The sequence below is a fragment of the Callospermophilus lateralis genome, chromosome 18 (genome assembly GCF_048772815.1).
Source record: "Callospermophilus lateralis isolate mCalLat2 chromosome 18, mCalLat2.hap1, whole genome shotgun sequence".
Taxonomy (NCBI): Eukaryota; Metazoa; Chordata; class Mammalia; order Rodentia; family Sciuridae; genus Callospermophilus; species Callospermophilus lateralis.
The window spans coordinates 18268829-18296187 of NC_135322.1; the positions used below are offsets into that span (position 1 = coordinate 18268829).

The 27359-nt window shown below is 48.5% G+C and overlaps 1 protein-coding gene across 1 annotated transcript; it reads right to left on the reverse strand.

The window, feature by feature from the left end:
• Window positions 1-1328: 1328 nt before the first annotated feature.
• Window positions 1329-27328, reverse strand: Gpi (glucose-6-phosphate isomerase). The gene is made up of 18 exons (XM_076838717.2): window positions 27102-27328; window positions 26122-26212; window positions 25745-25813; window positions 23992-24111; window positions 18016-18099; window positions 17746-17892; window positions 16525-16596; window positions 15605-15649; window positions 14035-14088; window positions 6074-6134; window positions 5379-5422; window positions 5129-5281; window positions 3959-4088; window positions 3726-3802; window positions 2285-2413; window positions 1988-2063; window positions 1839-1905; window positions 1329-1732 (listed from the first exon to the last, which is right to left on the reverse strand). The coding sequence occupies exons 1-18, from the start codon at window positions 27221-27223 to the stop codon at window positions 1597-1599; spliced, it is 1677 nt and encodes a 558-aa protein (XP_076694832.2). The 5' UTR covers window positions 27224-27328; the 3' UTR covers window positions 1329-1596.
• Between the last annotated feature and the right edge of the window lie 31 nt (window positions 27329-27359).

The following is a 27359-nucleotide window of genomic DNA, read 5'->3' on the forward strand; positions in this document are numbered from 1 at the left end:
AAAAGCACTATTTCAAGATTCATAGATCCAAGATGTGTAAAGGAAATGTGTTTGCAAGGACCTGTACTTCAGAGGAAGCACCAACCTTGCAATGTTGGACTCCAGCCCCAACCTGCCACTTTTCTTGGTTACTCATAGTTTGTCACTGCCAACCTGACAGCTTTAAAAGACTGTGAAGTCTGACCTTGATATTCCCTTCAAGTCTAGCTAGATTGATATTTTTAAATTATTACAAGAAGTAGACTTCAAAATTCTTATTCTTTGCTAACCCAAGAATACATTCTCTAACAGGTAGTGACCTATCCTGCACATATTTTAGCTGCTTACCTCATAACACTACTAGTCTCTTCATGCATGTGTCACATGGGGCTGGGATTTGAACCTAGTGCTAAGCATGTGACTACTATAGTTTTGGGTTTCTGTGAGATTTTGGGGAGTACTAGGGATTGAACCAGGGGTATTCTACCACAGAACAATATCCTCAGCAGCACCCCCACCTCCTGCAACTTTTTTTTTATAATTTGAGATAGGGTCTCATTAAATTGCTTCAGCTTCCTGAGTCACTGGGATAAAAGGTATGACATAATGCCTGGCTTGCTTTCTCCCTTTAAGAACAAAAAATACAGATCTTGGATGTGTTTCTGTCTTTAAGAAGGCATGTGACCAAGCCAGACTGAAGTGGGTGACTTAACCAGGTACAGTGGTGCACACCTGTAATCCTAGCAACCCAGGAGGCTGAGGCAGGAGGACCACAAGTTCAAGGCCAATCTCAGCAACTTAGATCCTATCTCAAAATAAAAAGCATTGGAGATGTGGCTCAGTGGTAAAGTTATACCCCTGAATTGTCAGTGACCCAGGAGAGGATGGGACAGAGGCAGTTCTAATAACAGGGTGGGAGGAAGCAGTTTTCTCTATCCAGACTATTCCAGATCACTATCTGGGATATAAGTGCTGGAAGCCTAGCTTCTAGCCTGACCACCAATTCCATCCATTGACTCTTTAAATGAAATTCCTTTTCTGTTTCACTAGCCAAAAATATTAATAGCTTGAGAAGATAAAAGGGCAGTTGTCAAGCATTTGGCTAGGAGATGTCAATCACCCACCCTTGCTCTTGGCCAGGAATTACTTCAAACAGACATAACCTCAATGTGGTCTATCAATTTCTCCAAAGTCATAAAGGTGAGGAGTGGAAGGAGAGGAAAACAGGACTTGATTAGAGGTCAAGTGCCAACCAGGGTACAGTGCTCCTTCCACTCCTCCTGGCTGGTGCTCGGACTGCCACACAAAGTCCCATTCTCAGGAAACAGTAAGAGGCTGAGCCCACACCCTCCTTTGTGGCATCTTTATTTTCCTGCTTATGATGTAAACACAGGTCAGAAAAATCGGCTGCACTGAAACACTTTAGCAGAGTGGAAAAGAGGGAGAGTGGACAAGGAAGGGGCAGGGTGGCAATTCCAGACTGGCTTCCCCCAGGGTGTGTATGGCCCAAGTCTTCAACCAGAGGTCGCCCTAGACAGGGAGGGGCAGGCCCATGCAGCGCAGACTCTGACAAGGTGGGACAAGAAGGACCAGTCACAACAGGAACTGTAGCTGAGTTTATTCAGTTTTGGCATCACGCTGGTGTTTGATGAAGCTGATCAATCCATTGGTGGACGAATCATGAGAAGTCACCTCGGTGCTACCCTCAAGCTCAGGCTCAATTTTCTTAGCCAACTGTTTTCCCAGCTCCACTCTGCCAGGAAGGGGAGGAAGAAGGGGATAAGGAAAGTTCCAGTGTTACTACTAAATCTTCAAGCCAACCCATAGACATCCCCCACCCTCCTGAGTAAGCAACTCACCCCCACTGGTCAAAGCTGTTGATGTCCCAGATGATACCCTGAACGAAGATCTTATGCTCATAGAGGGCTGCAGGAGTGGTAGACAGGGCATGTTAGGAATCCCCCATCCCTGTCCAACTGACCCCAAGTTAATACCTTCCTCTACTCACCGATCAAGGCTCCAAGAATGAATGGCGTGAGCTTGGTGAACACAATAGAGTTGGTTGGGCGATTTCCTTCAAAAACCTTCAGAAAACACCAAGAAATATCCCCAGGTTAATCCTGACCCCCAAACTCCTACAGAAGGAGGATATCCTGCCTCAGAGGCTGGGACGAACAGGTCTGGAAGGACAGATCCTCCCATTCCATAGGACAACCCAAACACACTCTGAACCCCTACCCTGACCCTACGACTTCATCCCTCCAGCTCTGGCTGCTCCCAAACCAGCTTCAGGAGCAGTGCTGACCTTGTGTGGCAGCAGCTTCTCAATGTCCTCTGCACTCTTTCCTGCAGCCTGGAGCTCCTTCCGGGCCTCCTCGGTTGATTTCCCCTTCATCAGCGCCTCAGTTTGGGCTAAGAAGTTGGCTAGGAGGATCTGATAAGATAGATAACCAGTTACACTGGAAAAGACTACTGGAGTCTCAGGCCAAGGGGCAAGGCTGCCTGGCACTTCTCCATTGAGGTTAGTTCCAGCTGAGTGAGTCACCCACTCAGGATTCACTTTTTCACTTCCTCCTTGAAGACAGGAAGGATAGAAGGCACATCCGATGACACCAGAGGGTAGGTAACAATGCTGACTGCTCTTTAAGGAATATGTACCACTTGCCAAGGACCCTCCTCTAACAATTTTGCCAATATCTATCCTTTAAGACCCTCAGAGAGAGAGGCTTCACCCCTCTTTTCTACCTGAACCTCAGTTTTCTCTGAAACAGCGCTAGATCACAGAACTCCAGAGCAGAAGAATCGGAATTCAAATCCTAGGTCGCTGACTCTAGAGCTTGTGCCTGGAGTAACCCTATGCCACTCCACATGCCAAAGACAAGGCACAATAAATCCTCTTCAGGGACTTTGTTAGATTCAATTGAATGGTCTTCCCATTTGCTGCCAAGATAGGCAAGATCTTGGCTCCAAGATCTTTGTCCTTTGCTGTTAGGCCTGTGCATCTCATGTTATAATATACAACAAAAGGGATTTTACACATGGAAGTAAGGTTACAGACCTTAAAAAGGGGAGACTGGGCTGGGAGTATGGCTCAGTGGTAAAGTGCTTGCTTAGTATGTGAAAGGCTCCTGGTTCGATTCCCAGCACTGCACACACACCAAAAAGATAGACTAGCCAGGCATGGTGGCTTATGCCTATAATTCCAGCTACTCAAGAAACCTGGCTCAAAATAAAATTTAAAAAAGGGATGTAGTTCAGTATGCAGAGTTATGGGTTCAATCCCCAGCACACACGCACACACGTGCACACAGACAAAACAACAAAAAAAAGGGTAGGTACCTGTTACTGCCAGTGCTGAAATGAAGAGAGCCATGAGCCAGGGAAAGTGGTGACTTCTAGAAGCTGAGAATGACTATCAGGCAACAGCAAGGAACCTGAACCTCTGTCCCACCATCACATAGAAATATAACTTGAATGAGCAAGCACTTTCCCTGCCTCCAGAAGGGAATGCAGCCTCGGGAACACCTGATTTCAGCCCATGAACCTTTACTAAGCAGAGAACCAACAGAGCCTGCTGGATTCCTGATCCATGGAAGTGAGAAGATAATAAATGGTGCTGTTTTAACCCACTTGCCATGGCAGTGATAGGAAATTAATATAACTGCTGATCAAAGCCAGGTCTTCAGAGGTCTAGGTGTAATGTGAGCCTGAGAAAGTAGTGAGGAGGATCCTCATGGGATTCTTACCTTGTGATGCAAACCCTTTCGTATTGGGTGCTGGGTCTGGACCGGGATGAGGAAGTCACAGGGTATCATCTTGGTACCTGTGAAGAGCACTGTGGTCAACCATGCAACCCCAGCCCACGGGAGCTACCCACTCGGCCTACAGGAGAATACCAGCCTAAGTGCACAGTCTCAGCTGTCGTGACCCTGCCCTTCCCCAGCACCACCACTGCTGCCCAGGCCAGAGTGGACCCTACCTTGGTGGATGAGCTGGTAGAACGCATGCTGGCCATTGGTCCCTGGCTCTCCCCATACAATGGGGCCTGTCTGGTGGTCCACACGGGCGCCGGACTTGGTGATGTACTTCCCATTGGACTCCATGTCACCCTGGAATGCAGACACTTTTGCTCCTTTGTGCACTATGCTACAAGTCCTGCCTGGGACACCCCAGCCCTATGAGGAACCCTTGCAAATGTGTGTCACAGGCTGATAAGCTTTCTGATCTAGACTACTCTGCAGAAAGGAGCTGAGCAGCTGCCAGGAAGGGAAGGAAAGAGTGAGGGAGTATGGCAGGGCAGGGGGCTGGGCCAACACAAATATCTCTGGCCACTCGGACCAGGAGAAGATGGTTTCTGGAGAGAGGGGGAGGACCCCTCTAAAAATATGTATGGGGCTAGATATGTAGCTCAGTGGTACAGCACCTGATTAGTAGGCATGAGGCCTTGGGTTTAGTCTCCAGCACCAATAATAAATCAAATTATAGCCACAAAATATTCAATTGATTTTTTGAGAGAACCAAACTGGGGTCTAGAGTGTATAGTCTTTGAGGGCTGCCACCTCAGGGAGACACTGGGCTTTGGGCACCCACCTGGACCCTGGTGATGGCAATCCTTACTCAGGAAGCTGGGACTGGGCAGCCTTAGCTCTACTTCAGTGGCAGGATTCATTTTTAGGTGTTGGCAAGTTTGCTGATTCTGTCCCATGGAGCCCAAGGACAACAAGGCAGGGATCAGGTCTATATTAAATAAAGTAGGTAAGGACTTTCTAGAACAGAATCTAAGAGAGGCGGTGCTTGATCTAGAGTGGGACAGAGGTGCGTGTAGCCCGAGGAGGCAAGGTACGCAGGCCATGAGGGCCAAGGCTCACAGCCTCACCCTATGGCAGTCACACCAAGTGAGATTCAAGAAGGAAGTGACCCCATCTGTGACACATGCCCAGGCCAAGCCAGGGCACCATGAGAGCCGGTCATGTTCCTCCCACATAGTCAAACTCAACAGACACTTGGAGGTGGCACAAGTCCTGGTCACCAAGGTGCATGCTCAAGGGTAAGGGGCAGAGCTCCTGAAGGAGCTGGAACTTGGGCCTCTGAACTTCTCAGGTGCCAATAAGCCCTTCTAGCACCAAGGCCTGACCTAGCGAACTGGTACCTGTTGGAAGTAGGCAGCAAAACGGTGCAGGTACTGGTCATAGGGCAGCAGGGCGTGCGTCTCACAGCCAAAGCAGTTGATGTACCAGATCCCCAGCAGAGCCAGCAGGACAGGGGCATTCTTCTCCAAAGGTGTTGTGCGGAAGTGCTGGTCCTGAAACAGGAGTAGGTGGAGTGGGAGCTGAGCAGCTGCCAGGAAGGGAAGGAGGGAGGGAGTGCGGCGGGCGGGGGCTGGGCCACTCAGCACTCACCATCCAGTGAGCCCCCGAGAGCAGCTGCTCGAAGTTCTCAAAACCTATGACACAAAAGCAGTGTCAACAGAAATGGCCACACCCTGTGTCCTCTGGGCAGTGGGCACAGCTTCTTCTGGAACCAGAAAAGGCTGGATGTGGAGCCAGAAGAAACAGGATCTGAAAGAACTGGCGCCTGCAGAAAGCCTCTCTGTTCAGAGTTGGCCCCGATGCAAAGTTGGATCTAATTCCAGCTGGGGACTGAGAACAGCACGGCAGCTGGGAGGGGCAGGAAGAAAGGCCAACCTGCGACCCCCAAAAGAAAACCTGGGCTGAGGTGGTCATGGCTGCACGTGCCTATGATCCCAGGACTTGGGAGGCTGAGGCAGGAGGATTCCAAGTTCAAAGCCAGCCTCAACAACTTGGTGAGGCCCTAAGCAATCAGAGAGACCCTATCTCAAAATAAAAAAGGGCTGGGGATGTGGCTCAGTGGTTGCATGCCCTGGGGTTCAATACCTGATTTAAAAAAAGAAAAAAAAAAAAAAAAAGAAAGGAAGAAAGAAAAGAAAACCTGGGCCTTCTGCTAGATCTAAAAGAAATGTTCCAGTCAAGAGCAGAGGCCAGCAGCCTTTGGTGACAGCAAGGTGTTCCCTCCCCTGACCCCAGACTACAATACCATCCCCTGAGAGGGCTGCAAGACAGAAACACACACTCACCCACGTGCAGGGCAATAGAGAGTCCAATGGCTGACCACAGCGAGTAGCGTCCGCCTACCCACTAGGAGAGACAGGAAAAGGTGCTGAGGGAAGGCCAGCACACCCCGCCCCCCTCCCTCCTGCCATCAACTTGTCCCTGGAGAGCACTGCTCTTCCACAGGTGCAGATCAGAGGACCTGGGCCCAACCCACCTCAGGCAAGCTAGATAGCAGGCCAGGCGCTGGCGACTCTCTGGGCTGACAACAAGGCAGACTACACGTGGGACTGACCAGAACCACAGACTCAATGCAGACCTTACCATGCTGGCCTTGTCTCCGGCAGACCCAGAGCCTCATTCCTGTGCCTAGCCCACCTCAGATACTGACAGACAGAGACACATACCTGTGCCAGACCTCACTTCTTTGGATGTCAACAGACCCAGGGCCTCATACCTGTGGCCTCACCTCCTTAGACACTGACGTAGAGCATCTCCTACCTGTGCCAGCCCCACCTCCTCAGATAGTGGCAGACCAGGGCCTCATACCTGTGCCTACCCTGCCTCCTTGGACACTGACAGACCCATGCCTCATACCTGTGCCAACTCCACCTCCTCAGACAGTGGCAGACCCAGGGCCTCATACCTGGGCTCACCTCAGACACTGATGGATCCATGGCCTCCTACCTGTGCCAGCCCCAACTCCTCAGATAGTGGCAGACCCAGGGCCTCGTACCTGTGCCTACCCTGCCTCTTGGACACTGACAGACCAGAGCCTCATACCTGTGTCGAGTCTCACTTCCTTGGTTACTGGCAGACCAGGTGCTCATACCTGTGCTTAACCCACCTCTTTGGACACTGACAGATCCAGAGCCTCATACCTGTGCCAGGAACCACCTCCTCAGATACGGCAGACCCAGTCTCATACCTGTACCGGGTCCTGTCTCCTCAGCCCCTGACAGATCCAGAGCCTTAGACCTGTGTCTACCCTACCTCTTAGATACTGATGGATTCAGAATCTCCTACCTGTGCCAGGGCCCAGGTCAGCACCACACACCAGTGCCCAGGTACACTTCCTTGGACAATGAAAAACGTGGCATTGCCTGGCCTTGCCTCCTTGGACAAAGACACAGATCTTGTACCTCCTATCAGGTTTCAGCAGGGCCTCCTCAGCCACTGGAAGGACCAGAGCTTCATACCTGTGCTGCCCAAACCCACCACCATGAACGTGACTCCAGGCTTCATACCTGTGCCAGGCCCTGCCTCCTCAGACGAACAGGCTCAGAGCCTGATACCTGTGTCTGGACATGCTCCCTCTGATAGTGACAGCACCAGAACCTCCTACCTGTGCCTCACCCTGCCTCCCGGGACACGGGCCCAGTGGCTCATACCTGGGATCTTCTCAACCTCAGCTCTAAGACACACCTACACCTACCATTCACACTGAGACTTCTGATGCCACACCTGTGTGCTCCTTGTGGTATCCTCTGAACTCCATGCATATCTTCCCAACACCTACCACATTCCTACCACAGGCAGCGCAAATAGACCAGTGGGGGAAGAATGAAGTAAGTGAAATAATCATGCCAATAAATGTGAAACTGAATAACAAGTGTTTGGGAGAACGTGAATATGGTAATATGGTACCCAAGACCAGTTATAAAAGGAATCTTCCAGGAGCTTGAGCCTAGATCTGAAGAGTAGGCATTATTCGGAGGAACACTGGAGAAGCATAGAACAGCATATGCAAAGGTCCTGTGGCAAGAGCCACCCAACAGTGAGAGAATTAAGCCTTACAGAGCAACATCACTTCTCAATTCCTTCAGGGATGGTCCAAGGCTACAACCCCATTATATGCAAAGGAGAGGCTTTTGCACAGAAATCCAATAGATGCTTTGTCTGGAAGCCCACTAAGGCAAGCTGGGTAAGAAGAAGCAAAGCACAAGATAGACCATGAAGGAAAGAGTGAGAACCCAAGGGTTGAAGCTGAGAGACAAGGCTGGAGTACTGGAGCCTGAGGGTAAGGTGAGAATAGAAGCAGGGAAACCACCTAGGAGCCGCAGTATTTATCCAGACATTCTGAACTGGGGAGTGGAGTCCTGATTCAGGGAGTTCAGTTGAATAGGATGCACCAGAAGAATGAGAGAAGGACGGCCCAGAGACTGCTGGCTTGAACAGAGAGTATAGTGGGGTCCTTTACCTGGAAAGGGTCTGGGTTTTGGGGGTCAGCTTATATCTGATGGACACAGTTGCAGACCACACCATGTTTGACATTGCCTTTCAGATCCTGCCTAACAGATTCATTTCTAGAAACAAGGGGAGCAGCTCTCTGGTGAATCCAGGCTCTGACCTTGGCTGAGATCTGATCCTCAGATTTCACCTCAGGAAAAGCCCAGCGATGACATATCTGACCTGAGCCTCTGAGCCTTCCAACTGCAGACTGGAGTCTCTAGCCCTTACCTTTACCTGCAGTAGGCTCCCAAAGCATACCTGACACTTGCAGCATCTCAGTCAGCTCCAAGTCTGGGTCTCACCTGCCTCTGTTCACCACACCTTACCTTATCCAGCCAGATATAGCCCTACATTTTTCCTCACTTTGGCAACTCAGACCTTAGGGCAACAAGAAAGTGATGGCACAGACCACACCCTAGACAGGTTACAGGTCCTCAGGCCTCTGCAATAACCTGATCTCTGCCTGTCACACTTGTCCAGGGATAGCTGACCTGGCTCAGGGCATTCTACATCTCCAACCTGACCCTACCTCTCCCACCTCAGGGTTTCTGAGACCTCACCAGACAGACCTAGATACATACACCTATGATGACTATGTTTTTCTGACCTAACTGTGCCAGATCCTACCACGGATGGTCCCAACTATATCTGACACTCTTCCTCAGGCCTGGCCAACCACACCAATTATGCATTTCTGGGTGAGGCCCCACCTTCTCTACTTTATCTCTTCATGGGTGGGGTGCCTTTGCATTTGAATCCAGGTGGAAAGAACACACATAAGACCATGTTTGTATACTTTTCCCATACTGACCCTGATCCACAGACTAACAAAGCCAGATAAGCCTCGGAGACTCAGCTCTGCCCACCTGTGTTCAACTCCAGCACCATACAATGTAGGCTGGTATACCTGCCAGAGCCTGGCTTCAGACACTGCAGCTAGTAGAACAGGTTTCACCTAACTGTCTGTGACTAACTTGACCCCTCCAACTCAAATGCAGACCCAGATCCACTACTTGGAGCCCAACACAGATTCTCCTCACCCCTTCCTGGAGATCAAGCTCTATTTACATAGGCCTGACCCAGTAGTCTCTATCCCACCTGGCTCAGCTTTTCATGTCTCTCAGAAAAATCCAACATTACCAACCTCACCAAGGAGTCTCAGAACCCCCACAGTGCCACAGACTCACATGAGAGATGTTTATCTATCACCAGTGACTAAATCATGCTCCTTAAAGCCAGAACCATGCCCCAAGAACTTCACCTGCAAGACTCCTGGTTTACCTACCCATGTCTCATTTGAGGCCTGCAGACCTCTTGTGAGACCCACAGTGCTTTGCCTACTCTATAGACTCCAGTGCTGTGAGCCTGACCTGAGAGGCTATGCGGCCTCCGTTAAGTTGATTCTTTAGGCTCTACCACAGAGAAGCAAGTCTATACACTTTTGTCCGAATCCAAGTTCTTAAAGAGCCAACCTATGCTTGACTTGGCTCTTTGGACCATGATTCTGCCTACCTGTGCTTGACCTTAGGTTCTTAAATTATACTTGAGCCAGCTCCACCTACCTTTGGCTTGCCCTTGGCTCCTCTGCTCTGGCTTTGACCCTGGCTTCTAGACTGTATTTGGTATGTCTACCTATGCTCCACTGTGGATCCTCTCAAACCATATCTGGAAGGCTGTTGAACTGTGCTTGATGTTGTCATCAAACCCCATCTAGTCAAGACAGTTCAAACTACTTGTGCTGGAGCCTGGCTCCTCAGACTGTACCTGAGAGTCCAGTTTTACCCACTTACATATGACACTGGTTCTTTAGACCATACTTGGAAGGTCATCCTCTACCTACCTGTACATGACCCTGGCTCTTCTGACCACACCCAGCAGGCCATCTCTACCCATCTGAGCGTGGCCTTGGGTCTTCACACTGTAACTGGCAGGCCATCTCTATCTCTGTCTGTGTACCTGACCCTGATGAACACACAGATCACACACAGATGGACAGCTCCACCTACCAAGCCTGACCGTGTTTCTTCAGGCACAAGAACCAGGTATACATACCTTTGCCTGAATCCAGCTCCTAAAAGAGCCAACTCTACCTACCTGTGTTCAACCCTAAATCCTCAGGCCTCAAGACCACATCTGGAGGGCCAGCTCTGCCTACCTGCCTCTGGGGCTGGCTCCTCAGACCACATGTAGTAGGCCAGCTCTGCCTACCTGTTCTTGACCCTAGTTCTTCAGACCACACCTGGAGGGCCAGCTCTACCTACCTGTGCTTGACCCTGGCTCATGCATTGCACTTGGTAGGCCAGCTCTACCTACCTATGCTCAATCACGGCTCCTCAAAGCACACCTGGAAGACCAGGTCCAGCTACCTGTGTCTTACCTCTAGTCCTCAGACAACACCTGGTGAGCCAATTCTACCTACCTTACAGGACCCTGGTTCTTCAGACTATACCTGGAAGGCAGCTCTACCTACTTGTATAAGACTCTGGTTCTTCAGACCATGCCTGATAGGCCTGAGCCTACCCGTGCTTGATGCTGGCTCCTCAGACTGTACCTGTGAGGGCCAGTTCTGCCTACCTGCCTGTACCTTATACCTCCACTGCTCATTTGTCATCCAACACATTCAGTTCTTCCTACTCAGGTTTCACTTTAACTTCTTAGATCTGAACAGCTATGCCCAATTTTAAAAACCTGGCCCCCAACAGACTTTACCTGACAAACCCTGCTCTACCCACCTGCTTAACTCATGTTCTTCAGATCCAACAGACCCAAAGACACAAACCTGTGCATTAGATACAGACTCCTAAGACCTTACCCAAGAGGCGAAGTTCCTCCCCCGCCAAGAGGTAAAGTTCTGAGAGAGCCAGAGCTACTTACTGCTGCCAGATCCTGGCTCTTCAGACCACACTTGGCAGGCACTCCTCATATCTCACCTGAGAGGCCTAACTCTGCCTATATTCCTTTCATTTCCTCAGACATCATCTAAAGAACCCTATTCATTATCCATGAGCCTTACCCTGGCTCCTCAAGTTCCACCTGAAAAATTGACTCTACCGACTTGGGGACAACCTCAACTGTGACAGATTTTAATGAATCTAATTAGCCACGGCTTTCCAGGTCCATGCTTGCCGTATTATCTGACAAACTCTAACCACAATGCCTGACCCAGCACCTCAAAAACTAGGATATAAACTAGGACCTGACCTCCGCAGTTTAGACATTTCTTTGAGACCCAAAGTACAAAACTGGGCCTCACCCCCACTCTTCAAACCTCACCTGCCACCTGCTCTACATACCCGGGCCAGACCCAGGCTTCATACACTTTACAGACGGATGCTGTTTTCTGTCGCTCTGCATTTGCCTGATGTCATCTCTTCAGTCTTATCCCAGGGAACCTTGAAGCACCCACTTGTGCATCTCCAGAGCTCTCAGATGTCACCACAGGTCACAGTTATGACCTGGACCCAATCATGGATTTTTGTCATCACTTGTCAGACTCAGTTCAACCTACCCAAGCCTATTTTTAGTTCCAGTGTCCATACCCAAGCAATCCAGTTCTACCTACATGTGCCTAATCTGGCTCCTTAGGCCTCCCCTAAGAAACCCAATCATACGTATCTTTGTATAATTCTTCCAGCTCCCAAGAGCTCAGACATGTTTCCACACCTGGCGTTCTCCACTGTACATACCAAACCTGCACAGACACTCCTGGGCTTGTTAAGGACCTTCAGCAGGCTCTCTATATCCTGAGCTCTGCCCATCATACCTGATTAAAATGCTGAAACCAGGGGGCTGGCCTGTGTTTGCATAATTGTGAAATCTAAACACCTCATATCAATGTCCACCACCTGGACATTCTAGATGTCCCACTACCTGATCCTCATTTTGCAGAACAAGTCAGGAAGACCCCCGTGTATACTACATAGATCTAGCCCTCTTCCCACAGGGCTGGGTTTAAGTACCTGTACATGACTGACTCCTCAGACCTCGCTTGATAGGATCACTCTCTAAATACCTGAATATCCTCCAGAATTCATGGACCTCACCTGTATCTTTCCTTGTCCTGGTTCCTTCTCTAAACTCACCTATACCTATCCTGGCTCCTCTTCAGACCTCACTTAGCTCTACTGTGTGTGCTGACTCAGGCTGAGCCCTGAGAGACTCCACAGTTTACCACCATACTTATGCCTCTGCCTGATCCCAATCCAAGGCTGCCCCAAGGCAGACCCCAGCAGACTGGGTCTTACCACTCATACGTACCTCTACTGGACTGGACTCTTCTGATCTCATCTCATAGCCAGTACTATAACTCTCTGCCTTACCCGATGCCTCAAACAGGCCTGAGAGACCTGTTTCAGAAACTTTACCTGTTTTTGCCCCTGGGCCTCTCAGACATCTTCTCGATTCAGCAATATCCACATTAATCCCAACTACAGCAGGTATGTGTTATGTTTAGTCTGGGCCAGGAGGCCTCCACTGTGCCCACCTTGGCATAACTAGTTGGTTCCAATTCCATGTTTTCCTACTCAACTGTCATTCCTAGGCCTTCCCTGTAAGACCCATCCCTCTCCATAAGTCACACTTCCAACTCCTCTGTGTATACTGAGCACTTGTAGACAACGAAACCCTGTTCTTCTGGGCTCCTCAGCTAGCAGAAGCACCCACACATCCCTGCCCACCACCTGCTCAGATGTCAAATCCCAGGGAGGAGGTGGGAGATGCTCCCCCCCTTTATCAGGCATGCAACATTGGTTAGAAGCTGCACAGTCTCTCAACCAGGGTTCCTCATCTGAGCCACAGGATGCAGAAAATGATTTGAGTGACTTCTCAATTCTTCCAAGGATGGTAAATAACTAGTCCCATTCTAGAAAGAAGTGAACTCATTATACACAGTGGATGGTCTAGGGCTTTGGGGCTTCATTCTCTCCCAGACCCCAGTTGAAAAAGGCTCTTAGAAAACTTGCAAGATAAGAAGATTATATCTGTGGATGCTGCCACCAAGCAAAGAGCCTCCATGTCAAAGGCCAGTGTGAAAACACTCAAATGAGTGATGCCCCTTTGGGTGTGACTGTCACGGCCATGTGTTAGAGCACTCCACCTATGCCCAGCCATACCCGCTGCATTCAGAGCCCACACCACACCCTGGGCAGCACCCTGCACCCCAAGCCTTCACAGCCCTTCTCACACCATGGCTGCAATCAGGCAAGTTGCAAGGAAGCTCCTATTCAATGCCTGACTCTAGTACAGGTGTGCCCCCGTGACCACCCATCAAGGTTTGCAGTGCAAGCTGCCCAGGCCCCTCCCCACCACTCCTCCAGCTGCTCCTGTGATTCCTGTTGCTCCTTTCCAAGCCTACTGGGGCCCACCTCCTGCCTCACTCTGCCCCTTGGCCTTTAAAGACTGTGGCTGCAACTTAGAGAAAGGTCATCACTGAGAATAACTCACAACCACAGCTCAATGAGGTGGGTGGAGGCAGCTCTGGTTACCCCACAGGGGGTGCTACTGGCAGGCACAGGGGAGAGTTCAACCTGGCCTGCAGGCTCAGCTTGCCACAGTTCAAGTGGAGCCCTCAACTTAAGTGGGTTGCTCTTGCCCTACAAGTCTCTTTAAGGGCCTCTCTGCCTTTCTCAAATCTGGGCATGCAGCAGGAGCTCAATAAATGCTGATCTAACCTTACAGGCCCCTCATCTGTGGCTCAATGGCCATGGTTTGGCACAGGACACGTAATTCACCCAGCACAGGAAGTGCCTGTACTTACATCCCAGAACTCGAACATGTTTTGAGGGTCAATTCCAAACTCTTTCACTTTGGCCTGAAAATAGGAAAAAGAAACTATTTGTTAGCAGAATAAGAAAAGGAGCTTCAGGAAGGGAGGAGTTATGTCAGACAAGCTACAGAAGTGCCTCACCTTCCTCCTAGCCCCACCTAGGGCAGGGTGAGACACCCCCTGAATCAAGGCCCAGGACCTGCCCACCCAGAGAGATGCGAGGGGACCTGCAAAGCCTCCTGCTGAGGGGGTCTGCCTACCTGATATAAAGCCCACATCCAGCTTCGCAACAGCTATCACCTGAGTCCCTTAGGACATCTGGGAACCTCAGCTTAGGGCTGGACCCTAAGCATCAGCAGAGGCCACCTCCCAGTCCAGGCTATGCACAACTAACTGCCCAGTCCTTCCCAAATCTGGGAAGGTGCCTCTATTTCAGAGAGCCTGAATACTGTTTTTCAGGCATGTAGTCACCTGGGTTGGTAGGCCAGCAACCCCTTACCTGTTCCTCGTAGAAGCCCTACCAATAGTCTGAGCCCTGTGTATAGAAGGCAGACAAGACACTCTCTGGTTAGCTGACTTTGACCTATTCTGTCTACCCCTGTGGGCAGGTCAGCACTGGAGACGGAAGTAATTGTGGAGGTGATGGAGGAAGTCGAGAAGGCCTAAGTATGGTTCCCTGCTCTGTCATAGCCCAGCACAGCGTTGCCCCCCCACCCACCCACTCAGGGTCCAGCAAGGTTTACAGGTGTGTACTTCCTAAGGCACACCTCACTCTGCCCTGCTGACCCTGCCTCCCTTACCTCATACAAGCTCAAGGCCAGACAAGCTATGAGAACTGTCAGGCAGGTGACCTGGGGTCTCATCCCAGCATCACTACCTCACACAATCACCAAGTGGAGCAAAAAGTCACACCCCACCAGGTGCAATAACGCACATCTATAATCCCAGCAACTAGAGAGGCTAAGGTAGGAGAATTGCAAATTGGAGGCCAGCCTCAACTATTTGGCAAGACTGTTTCAAAATAAAAATAAAGTGGTCTGGGGATGTAGGTTAGTGGTAAAGTACCTCTCTTTGAGTTCAATCCCAGTAATGAAAAAAAGTTGGGGGAGTCGGGAGAGTGGAAGATAAATATTAAATTAAAAAAAGTCACATCCCTTTACTGGGGCTTAAGTCTTTAGTGAGAAATGGAATGCATCCCCCACCCTCACCAGGCATTACACCCAGCATATTCCACTTGGGGAAATAGCAGGTGGCAGAGGCCATGGGAGATCATGAGTATGGAATATTCTGGATATCAGTCAGTCTTGGGAGAAGGACAAGGTTATCATGATCCCACTGACTGAATACCCTCCTTTGGGGCAGCAAAGACTGGATGGGAAACGTAATGAAGGCAAGGCTGGCCTGCGGCTCACAGGAATGAATCCTATCCCACCATCTGTGCCAAGATGCTCCAAACCTGTGAGTTAGTTGTAACTCAGCACATGTATTCCAAAAGGCCATGATCTTGCCGTGACCTGGGCTTTTCGAGGGAGGGAGCATGGAGAGCCACACAGGCACTTACCGTGTTGGTAGACAGGGCAACAAAGTGCTTCGCAACTGCAGAAGTCTACAAGAGACGGAGCCAGTTATATCAAACTATGCCAGAGGGGCAGGGATCCTGCATCACTAGAGAAACCAAGGGTCTGTGCTGGGGAATGACTAGTCCTAGTCCTTGGGTCTGAGGCTGCAGGAGGACCCTCTTATCAAGGTTAAGATCAAAATGGCAGAAGGGGGCTGGGGATGTGGCTCAAGTGGTAGCAGGCTCGCCTGGCATGCCTGCGGCCTGGGTTCGATCCTCAGCACCACATACAAACAAGGATGTTGTGTCCGCCAGAAAAAAAATAAATAAATAAACACTAAAAATAAATAAATAAATATTAAAAAAATTTCTCTCTCTTCTAAAAAAAAAAAAAAAAAAACAGCAAAAGATTGGAATAGACATTAAAAAAAAAAAATGGCAGAAGGGTCACAGGACAGCATGCCTGTCTCATCTCACAGGCGTACAAAGCCCAAGAATGGGGCTGGGGATATAGCTCAGTTGGTAGAGTGCTTGCCTTGCATGCAAATGCCTGGGGTTCAATCCCTAGCACCACACACACACACACACACACACACACACAGAGAAAAAAAAAAAAAAGCCCAAGAATGTCCCTCTTCTTTAAAATTGATGTGGCCAGGAGCAGCAATAATCCCTCTGGGACAAAGGGCTTAAAGAAAGGGCCCGAAACCAATTAGAGCAGGTTCTGCCACATTTGGTGTGTCTGGGGGCTGACAAAGCCAAAGATGGACCAAAAAACAGGAAAGGCAGGTGCCAGAAAGGCTGCCTCCGGCTTCTAATTTAGGAGAAATAGGGCCACTCAAGTAGACAGGCAGGCCTACCCAGGTCTTCCCAGCCTACACAGGGACCATCACCCCCATAAGGGGTCCCTACTACCCACTCACATCCTTAGCTGACGAGAGAAACCACTCCTTCGCCGTTTCTGCATTTGTAATGGTCTCCTGGGTGGTAAAGGTCTGCAATAAAAGAGTACAACAGTCAGCCTCCAGGCTCAGCAGCAGAAGCCACACAGATGCCCATTTGTCACAAGGAGTAGTATTTGCAGGTCAGTGACAATCCCCATATCTGCTAACCCACACATTGACTGGTAGCTGTGCCTGAGGCAGAGGCCTGGAGGTACATCATCTTGTAATTCCAGCACTTTGCAACCAGCGGAGGGAGGACCCTAGGCAATGCCACAGTCCCTACCCTAATCCTACAAGTCAGTGTGTGTGTGTGGGGGGTGTGTGTGTACCTCCTAGGGGATGAGCTGAGCCTGTCTAGCTAGGCTATATCTTAGAATTCTGATGAGATTCTTCTTCTTCTTTTTTTTTTTTTTTTTTTTGGTACTGGGGATTGAACCCAGGGGCACTTAACCACTTAGCCACATTCCCAGCCCTTTTTTTGTTATTTTATTTTTTTTTATAGATAGGGTCTCACTGAGTTGCTTAGAGCCTCTCACTAAGCTGCTGAGGCTGACTCTGAACTTGCAATCCTCTTGTCTCAACTTCCCAAGCTGCCAGATTACAGGCATGCGCCACCATTCCTGCCTGATGAAACTCATATTTTATGTGCATTAAAGTGAATACACAGGGCCCACAATGATGGCACATGCCAGTATTCTCAGCTACTCAGGAGGATGTGGCAGGAGGATGGCAAGTATGAGACTACTTTGGGTAATTTAGCAAACACTTGTCTAAAAATAAAAAGGACTAGAGATGTAGCTCAGTGGTAGAGTGCCCTGGGTTCAATCCCAAGTACTGCAAAAAAAAAAAAAAAGTGAATACACAGGGCATTAATGATAATAAACAAAACCCCAGTATTATTAGGGTGTGGCTCTAAGATTAAAAGGAACAAACATAAGACAGTAATCATAAGAAAGTAGAGTCCCAGGTTGAGCACAGTTCCTGCAAAATGAATAGGTGTGACCTTATGACAAAGGTTCATATTGATCAGCTGAGGCTTTTATTAAGGAAACTGTTAGCTGCCAAATGAGGAAACAGGCCCAGAGCAGCTGTGTTGACTGATCCACAAAGCACTGGCTCCCTCACAACCAGTCCTGCGGTTCCAATGCCCAGGGCGATAGTAGAACATCCATACCCTCCCCATACCACTGATGCCCTTACCTTGGAGGCGATGATAAACAGGGAGGACTCAGGGTTCAGATTGGCTAGGGTTTTGGCAATGTGGGTCCCATCAATGTTGGAGACAAACCAGACCCGGGGACCTCCTGAAGAGTACGGCTTAAGGGCTTCAGTGACCATAAGAGGCCCCTGTAAAGAGAGCATCAGAAAGCAAGACTCCAGACACAGGTCCCATAAATGGAGAAACCAAAGCCTTGGAAAGTACTAATAGTTCCCAACCCTCACCCCATCCCAAGATAGTCTTTTCCTCACCAGGTCTGAGCCTCCAATGCCAATGTTGATGACATCTGTGATGGACTTGCCCGTGTATCCCTTCCAGTTGCCACTGCGGACACGCTGGCACACAACAGAGAAGATGTGATCAGCCTTTCACTGCCATATAAATTACTGTTCAAAAACATCATTAGTGTACGCCTATAATCTCAGTGACTCAGGAGGCTGAGGCAGGAGGATTACTAATTCAAGGTCAGCCTCAGCATTTCAATGAGGCCGTAAGCAACTTAGTGAGACCCTGTCTTAAAAAAAAAAGGAGGCGGGGGACTGGAGGCTGGGGATATGGCTCAGTGGTTAAGCACCTCTGGGTTCAATTAAAAAAAAAAAAAAAAAAGTCATCACTCCTCTATCCTTAAACCTCAATTCCAACTTTCAGGGTGTCATAGGAGCTTCTTAAAACCACAGTGGTAGATCCCTACCATACTACACTGCATTTCCTCATTTAAAAAGGAAATGCAGTGATCACATCCTCAACTCACAGTAATGCTATCAAAACTTGCAAAAAAAAAAAAAAAAGGTAAAGTTTCAGGAGAAACTAATATCAGAGACCAGATGAAATGCCAACTATCATGACCAGGGACAGAAATATAAGAAATTCAGTCAACTTCCAAATGGACCTACAAATGATTCTTTCCCCTGGTATTCATATCCCTGAATAGCTCCCCACTGTGCTGACCTGTGCACCTATTGAAATACTATGAAAATGATGGAACATGACTGAGAAGCTTTGTCATATAAAAGAACAAGCAGCCTGTGCTGGGCACAGTGGCACATGCCTATAATCCCAGCAACTTGGTAGGCAAGGCAAAAGGATCATAAGTTGGAGGCCAGTCTGGTGAATTCAAGAAAACCCAGCCTTGAAATAAAAAATAAAAAGGGTCAGGGGGCTGGGGTTGTGGCTCAGAGGTAGGGCACTCACCTAGCATGTGTGAGGCACTGGGTTTGATCCTCAGCACCACATAAAAAAATAAAGATATTAAAAAAAATGTGGGGCTGGGGATGTGGCTCAAGCGGTAGCGCGCTCGCCTGGCATGCGTGCGGCCCGGGTTCGATCCTCAGCACCACATAACTAAAAAATAAATATTAAAAAAAAAAAATTAAAAAAAAAATGTGGGCTGGGTTTTAGCTCAGTGGTAGAGCACTTGCCTAGCATGTACGAAGCTCTGGGTTCGATTCTCAGCACTGCATATAAATAAATAAAAAAAAAATAAAAATAAATAAATAAATGTCCATTGACAACTAAACAAACAGGCCAGGGATGTAGCTCATTGGTAGAATACCCCTGGGTTGGACTCCTAGAACTGCATAAAAATAAATAAAAGACTTCTTAGAGGCTTAATGGTATTATTTCTGTGGGCTCAAAAGCAAAAGTAAAAAAAGGACTCATGTTGAAAAAATTTGTGGGTATGGATTTTACTTAATGAAATGAAGCTTTCCTTCAAGAAGCTTCATAGGAGACCCACAAAATTTTTTAAATAACTGAATTTTCTGAAATGATATCTGCTTGAACTGAAAGGGATAGAGTAGGAAAGGAATATCTGTATTTCCAGACAGTAAGTAGTCTGATAAAACTATGCAGTTGCAAACACAGGCTACCTTTCAACTAAGGGAAATGAGTGCAAGAAAAGCCAAGAGCCTTGAGAAATTATTCCCAGGCCTTGAATCTTAACCAGTAAATTGCCAACACGTCCTGTTAGATTTCAGAACTGCCATGGACCAGTGTGGTTTGCATGCCTTCCTTCCCCCACCTCGCTCCCCCACTTAAAGTCATTATCCTATCTCACCACTGTTGGTTGGGTGATATGGGAGAACGACAACTTGTCTAATCCACCTGTCCAGACCAAAAGGAAGTGTACTGAAGGTACACTTGAGGAAATGCAGGTATTACTATGCCTGTACCTGACAATGAGGTTTGGACTTCTAGATGATAAAGTAATGGAATACAGCCTTAGGAGAAACTGAGTCGGGTATTTTGGACAAAGAAGGAACATGAATCATGGAGAGCAAGAGGCTGCTTTTAGCAGCCAACTTCCAAGATGATTTAACAGTGATCCCTGCTGCCTCCTGGCATCTATGCTTGTACAGTACCCTCTTAGGATGACCAGAGCTGATCTGTACAATCAATAAGATATTACAGAAATTAAAGAATGTGATTTTTCTTTTCTTTTTTCTTTTTGTATTGGGGATTGAACTCAGGGGTACTAAACCACTGAGCCACATCCCCAGCCCTATTTTGTATTGTATTTAGAGACAAGGTCTCGCTGAGTTGCCTCGCAGTTGCTGGGGCTGGCTTTGAACTCATGATTCTCCTGTCTCGGCCTTCCAAGCTGCTGGGATTACAGGCCTGTGCCACCGTGCCTGCAATAATGTGATTTCTGATACTAGGTCACAAAAGACCTCAAGGAACTCTTCCTGTTCTCTATTGAGTTTTCTCACTCTGGGAGAAATCAGCTGCCTTATCATAAGAACTCTCAAATTCTGAGTGGAAGTCCATATGGTGTGCAACTGAAGCCCTCAAAAAGAACTGCTAAGTAGCCATCTTTAGAGCAGATCCTCTACCCTCAAGCCTTCAGATGACTGCAACCTCAGCCAACATCTTTTTTTTTTTGTGTGTGTGTGTGGTGCTGGGGATTGAACCCAGGACCTTGTGCATGCGAGGCAGGCACTCTACCAACTGAGCTATAACCCCAGCCCCCCCCTTTTTTTTTTTTAATATTTTTTAGTTGTAGATGGACACAATACTCTGTTCCATTTATTTATTTTTTAAGTGCTGAGGACCAAAACCAGTGCCCCACACATGTCAGGCAAGAACTCTACCACTGAGCTACAACCCCAGCCTTCAGCCAACATCTTGACTATAGCCTTAAGAGAACCACTCAAAAGTCCTGACCCAAAGAAATGTTGACTGTTATTTCTAGCTGCTAAGTTCTCCAGTAATTTCCTACATATAAACAGAAAACTAGTACACATGGTTTTCCCAAAGCCAGTAAAATCTAGCAAGTTTTTTTTTTTCTTTAAATAAAAAACTAATCAACTGTCATAGGAAAACTTCCATAATTAAAAAAAAAAAAAAAATGCTGGTGCAGTGGTGCACACCTGTATCCTAGCTACCTGGGCAACACAAGACCCTATCTCAAAATAAAAAAATCTGGATACAGCTCAATAGTAAAGCGTCCCTGGGTTCAAACCTCCCTCCCCTACAAAAAAAGAAAGGAAGAAAGAAAAAAAAGTTGCTCAGCTTCTCAACCTTCAATATCACCATCACAGATTTGCATCAAAAAAAAAAAAAAAAATGCTGGGCATGGTGGCTTGGAGGCAAAGGCAGGCTGGGCATGGTGGCTTGGAGGCAAAGGCAGGAGGATCAGTTTCGAGTTCAAAGCCAGCCTCAGCAACTTTGCAAGGCCCTAAGCAACTCAGTGAGTCCCTGTCTCTAAACAAAATACAAAAAAGGCTGGGATGTGGCTCAATGCTTAAGTACCCCTGAGCTCAATCCCCCAGTACCAAAAAGAAAACAAACACCAGAGGGAAAAATGTTTATCTTTAATACAACCACACACACTCTTTCTTTGACCGGTTGAGGCTTTATGACACACACACAAATTCTGTAACTTCCTTTTTCAACTTTTCAATATATCCTAAATAGCACAGCAGGTAAGTACAGCCATAGATTCTGAATGCCTAATGGTAGCTAGGACTGCAATACAGGAATATACACTGATTTTACTGATATGTCCTTTGACAAATGATATGAGTTGCTTGGTTTTTACTTTTACTTTTTTTTTTTTTTCAATTTTGTGGTTCTGGGAGTTGAACCCAGGGACTCATGTACCATAGGCTAGCACTCTACCCCTGAACTACATCTCTGTCCCTACTTTTTTTTTTTAAGTTAGATATGGTCCTTCACCCCGACACACTTATTTTTTATGCGGTGCTGAGGATCAAATCCAAGGCCTCATGCATGTGAGGCAAGCATTCTACCACTGAGCTACAACCCCAGCCTCTGGCCCTACTTTTTTTTTTTTAGTTTTCAATGGACCTTTATTTTATTCATTCATACGAGGTGCTAAATATTGAACCCAGTGCCTCACACATGCTAGGCAAGCGCTCTACCACTGAGCCACAACCTCAGCCCCTGGCCCTGCTTTTTAATACATAGTGACTAAACATTTATGGAGCACAGTATGACATTTTAATGCATATATAAAATGTGTAATAATGAAATCATGGTAAATGGTATGTCTATCACCTCATTTATCATTTCTTTGTGTTAAAAACATTCAAAATCCTCTCTTACTATTTTGAAATATGCAGTTTGTTTTCGGGTTTTGCCATGATAATGAAGGTCACAGTGAACATCTTCACCCAGTGATTCTGGGGAACTTTTGAGAGCAACAGCCATAAAAAGTGTTCCTCCCTGTTGAAATGCCACTGTTCATTAGTGTTTGGAACTGTAAATACACTTCAGTCTGAAGTAGGTAATCCAGAAGTCAGTTAAGAGAAGGCTGACTCCATTGTGGGAACTACAGTTTCTACTTTGTTGAACTCTTATACATAATTTTAATAGTTTACTATCCCATTTTCTGCCCTGTGTTTTTTTTATTCATTGTTTTGCAGCATTTTGATTGAATGCTGGCTACATTGCTTTAGAATGCTCTTTTCTTATGAAGTGAGAAATAAATTGGTTTGAAATGACAAAAAAAAAAAAAAAGAGAGAGAGAGAGAGAGAGAGAGAGAGAAGGCTGTCCTGGAAACAAGCAACAAAGATGGCCAGTGCTACACTTTCCACATGACCAATCAGGGCACCAGGCTCCCAAACCGTGTTAGCTCTGCCAATGATGACGACTGAAATGCCCTTCCCCACACAAAGTCACATGGCTGACCACCCTAAGGGACACTTGAGAATCCAGATCCCCATCAGGATGCCAAACCTTCCTCCCTTCAGGAAGTTCTAATTACGACTGATGCCAAGATCACCTCCTACTCCTGGCATCATTTTCAGATCTGAAAATGGCTCTTGGCCAAAGCAACCAGACTTTGACCAGTCACAGTGGGGGCCTATGCTTTCAGGGATAAGCAGTGAATGATCACAGTTGAGCAGATGATCATTCCCAGGGCACGCATAACCCATACAGACATGCACACACCCAAACAGACCTCTAGCCATCACCCTTGTACTCCAGGCTTGAGGATCTGTGACCTTTGCAGAATCACTCCTGAAATAGATAACTGAGGCAACAGCATTGACCTGGGGAATTTAGCTGTTCTCTAAGGCAATCCCTACACCCCACATACAGGAAAAGGAGGAGACAAAGTTATATTTAATGGACACTAACCCAGGAACATCCCTAACATGATTCTGAGTGGAAATAAGCTGCAGAAGGCCAGATAGAAAATGAATCTGTGTGTATTGTATTACAAACATGTGATGATAGATGCTTCTCTGTGTGTGTGTGTGTGTTTATATGTCCTAGTATATATGCATAGGTACTTTGGGGAAATTTTCAGGAAAACATAACAGCTATCTTTGGAGAGTTGGCTGGGAGTGGGGTTAGGACCTTTTAAATTTTTACATCTGATTCTGGACTGGGAATAAGGTGATGTCACTAAAGAGGTTAGACAAGGCATCCCTTCCCTCCTGCACTATCCTATATCCGGGATTTCATTTAACTTCAGGCCATTGCTACTGGATAGCTTATTCTGAGACCACAGATGTCTATAATTCAGGAAAGAGGCTGCCCCTAGCAGTGGATCCCCTCCAACCAGGCTCTGGGGAAATTCAAGCCATAGCAGAGACCCCGGGGTCAGCAACAGTACAGGCCACCCCTAGTTGCGGTTTCAGTGATGGCCTGAGTCCTGCCTCTAAGGAGAATGGTAGAGCTTCTAATAAGGACTCCCAGATCTCCAAACACATGCACATGTGTGGCCAAGGGCAAGTCCGGTCCAGCAGTTACTTACCTGGCAGAAAGATTTCATTTTTTCCAAAACCTTGTTGACCTCTGGCATCACATCCTTGCCATCCACCAAAATGGGTGTGTTTGAGCGGTTCCGAAGGGCCACATGCAGCACTGCCCGATCCTGGGGACGAGGGTCACAGTGTAAAGAACCCCTCCTATCTATATCCTAGGGAACTATGCTTCTAACTGGGCATGGTGTGGTATAGTCTAAGAGTTACCACTGGACAGCAGACCCTGAGGTGTCTTGGCACCATGGTCTTATTCTGGGAACCACTGTAAGCTTATGGAATTAGGAGCTACCCCAGGACTCTGGAGAATGCAAAGCATGGGCTGCCCTCTTTGTGCTACAGTCAGAAACCAGTAGGGGACCAGGCATGGTAGTGTAGTCTCTATAATACCAGGGACTTGGGAGACAGGAGGACCACAAGTTCAAGGCCAATCTGGGCAATTTAGCAAGACCCTATCTCAAAATGAAATTTAAATAGGGCTGGGGATGTAGTTCGGTGATGGAGTATCCCTGGGTTCAACCCCAGTACTGCAAGAAGAAGAGGAGGAAGGAGCAGCGGAAGAAAGGAGTCAGGGAGAACTGAACATGCTTAGGACAGGCCAGTGTTCAGTGTGTGAACAGTGAGAAAGAAAGTGGTACAGAGTGAGCAAAGAACGGTGACAACACAGGTCAGAGATACGCAATTAATGTCTTCAGTGAACCAGGGCTCATGAAGCCTAAAGTAACCTCATCCTTCTGATTAGAGTACTCAATGTCTGCTGGCACCTTCTGAAGAGTGCCCTTAGCCCCCTGGATGTGGAGCAAGGCAAGTAATTCAAGCTTCCCTTACCAAGCAGCCCCATCAGTACCATCTGCCACAAACCAACCAGACCATAAGTCTATGACAGGTGCCAGGCAGCTGGCTTGGTTAAAAGAGCAAAATGGCTCCATCCAGCTGAAGCCAGCAGGGGAGTCTTTGACAGAAGCAGGTTTAAAGGATCCAGGTGGGCAGAAGAGTGGTGATCTCATGTGTTTATGAGAGGCTCACTAAGACAGAGGGCTTCATGCTCTCCCACATCCCACCTGCCCAACCCCTTTCCTCCCCACATTCCATAGGGAAACAGACCCCCAAAGAAAACCCTCTTTACCTGCAGGCTTCCTCACACTAGCCTAATAGTGCAAGATGGGCTTGTTTGAATCCCAGCTCTTCCTTTTCCAGCTATGACATCTTGGATTAGTGACTTAACCTCTCAACCTCAGACTCCTCATAGGACAGAGACTAAGTGCTCAAGAGTTTATTATGCCTCCAGGCTTCCACTGCAAGTCAGGAATACGGTCCCCAAAGCCTGGCCTTACTGAGGGTTCCTATTGACTCCTATTGCTGAGGAGATTGAGGTCTTTTGTGACATGAAATTCTTGTCCTTAGTAAAACTTGCAGTAAAGATAAATCAGTTAAGTTCTCTAATAAAATGCCTGAGCAATCCTTGAGAAACTCCCACCCTTCAGGGTTGAGAAGTGTACCTCCCTGGGCTGACACTGAGAGCCATTCCAATTTGCTTACCAAATCCCTGTTGGTCTTAGAGAAGACACACCCCAAAGCCCTGCAACCAGCCCCCAAAAGAAACAGGACTTTAGGCCCCTCGTTAAGCAATAGCATTGCCTAAGAGAAGAGGTGAGGACACAGGGTGATGCTAACAGTCAGATGAACCCCCAAAAGGGAAGGAAGAGGCCCCAGGGGGTATGTGGAATCTAGTATGCGGCTGCTTACCTCGGTGCTATTAATCTTCTCACCGTTGAACATGCTCTCACGGGCAGCCTCCACACCCCTGGACTTGGCCTGAGAAAAGAAAACATTGAGGTCTGGTCCTACTCACAATGGCCACCACACATCCAAGTCCCCAAGCACAAGGCATGGCACTGACTGCAATGGGTCTGACAGAAAACTGCAGCCTGTCTCCCTCTCCCATCTGGAAAGAGGCTACTCAAACATCAGGCACTGGGTCCCCTAGAATGCTGCTCAGAACCTGAGCCAGGCCAGGCATTCAGAACCCAGCAGCAGTGAGGTAGTTACTGAGGTCCATAAGGACCTGGAAGCTCCCCGGAGCTTAGCTCACCCACCACACAGGGTTCCCCAAACAACATTACCAGGTCCACCAGCATATGCATCACTTCCTCCGTCACAAGGTTCTTGGAGTAATCCACCAGAATGTGGCCATGGTTGGTGTTAAGAGTCAAGCTATAGAAAGATGCAGAAGCTACTGACCACACCCCTGGTCCCTCCCAGCCTGCCCCTGGATCAGAGCGAGGCAGGAGCTGTTTCCACCAGAAGAAACATCCTCCTTATGCCACAACCCCACAGGGTCCCTAGCTGCCCAGGACAGTGGGTGGTGTCTGTAACCTTCCTGCCCAGGCTAACTTGGAACAGCAGCAGCACACACCAAACCAAGATGCAGTCAGACCCTCGGCGTGGAGTCATGGCCTGGGAAGATGGGATACAACTGCTTTGCAGGGCCCAGGGAGACACCCCGCAACCCTGCAGACTTTCACTCTGTACCTCACCATCAGGGAGTTCCAGTCCTGGAGCCACAGGCAGTGTCCCATCCCTACCTTCTCATCCGCTGCATCATCCGTGATCAGAGCAAGCTGGGACGCATTCCCACCCAAGATTTCCTCCCCCACTCCTTCCCATTTCCAGGTCATTCCACAGGTCTCTGGCCTTAGCCTCTTCATCAGGAATTATGCCCCGACATCTCCACCGCGGCCACTCCTGGCAACCCCCGCCCAGGATGGCCACCCTGACCGCACTCCAAAGATGTCCTAAGCCTGTTGAGGCCAGGACCAGGTGGAAGGGGGCAGCTCTTTCCCGCCTGTTGCGTCAGTGAGGCCCCTCCCCACCAGTGCCTCCGGAGTCCCCCCTAAAGAGCTGTGGGGGAGGGGGGAGAGGAAGGCGAGGTCCCTGTGGAGGGCTGCTCCTCGTGACTAAGCAGGCCCCAGACCCCAGACCGGCGAACACGTTCCAAGGAGGCCTCAAGGACAAAGTGCGATTTTGGCCTGGGCCCGGCTCGGTGGCCGGGGGTCCCAGGGGTCCTTGTCTAGGCCTCCTGGTCCCAGCCCCGCGCGCGCACCTGAAATGATTGAAGCGCTCCTTGTCGGCATCAAAAAGGCGGCGCAGGTTGAGGTCAGAACTGTTATCTTGGTGCCATTGCTGCAGCTTCTGGAATTGCGGGTTCCGGGTGAGAGCGGCCATGGCGGGACGAGAAGGGCACACCGACCGAGACGTGCACGGAGGAAGGAAACGGGAGCGGGCGGCGCGAAGGGAGCGAGCGGCGCCCCGCGGAGCGCAACAGCCTTTATGGCGCAGGCGCCGGGCCCCGCCCCGGCCC

Excerpts from the sequence above, each read along its gene's own strand:
- Gpi (XM_076838717.2), bottom strand. The coding sequence starts at position 27,223 with ATGGCCGCTCTCACCCGGAACCCGCAATTCCAGAAGCTGCAGCAATGG. Across the intron at positions 16,597-17,745 it reads TGTTTATCATCGCCTCCAAG|ACCTTTACCACCCAGGAGAC; the intron begins GTAAGGGCATCA and ends CTTTTATTGCAG. Across the intron at positions 5,423-6,073 it reads CTCTATTGCCCTGCACGTGG|GTTTTGAGAACTTCGAGCAG; the intron begins GTGAGTGTGTGT and ends TTTGTGTCATAG.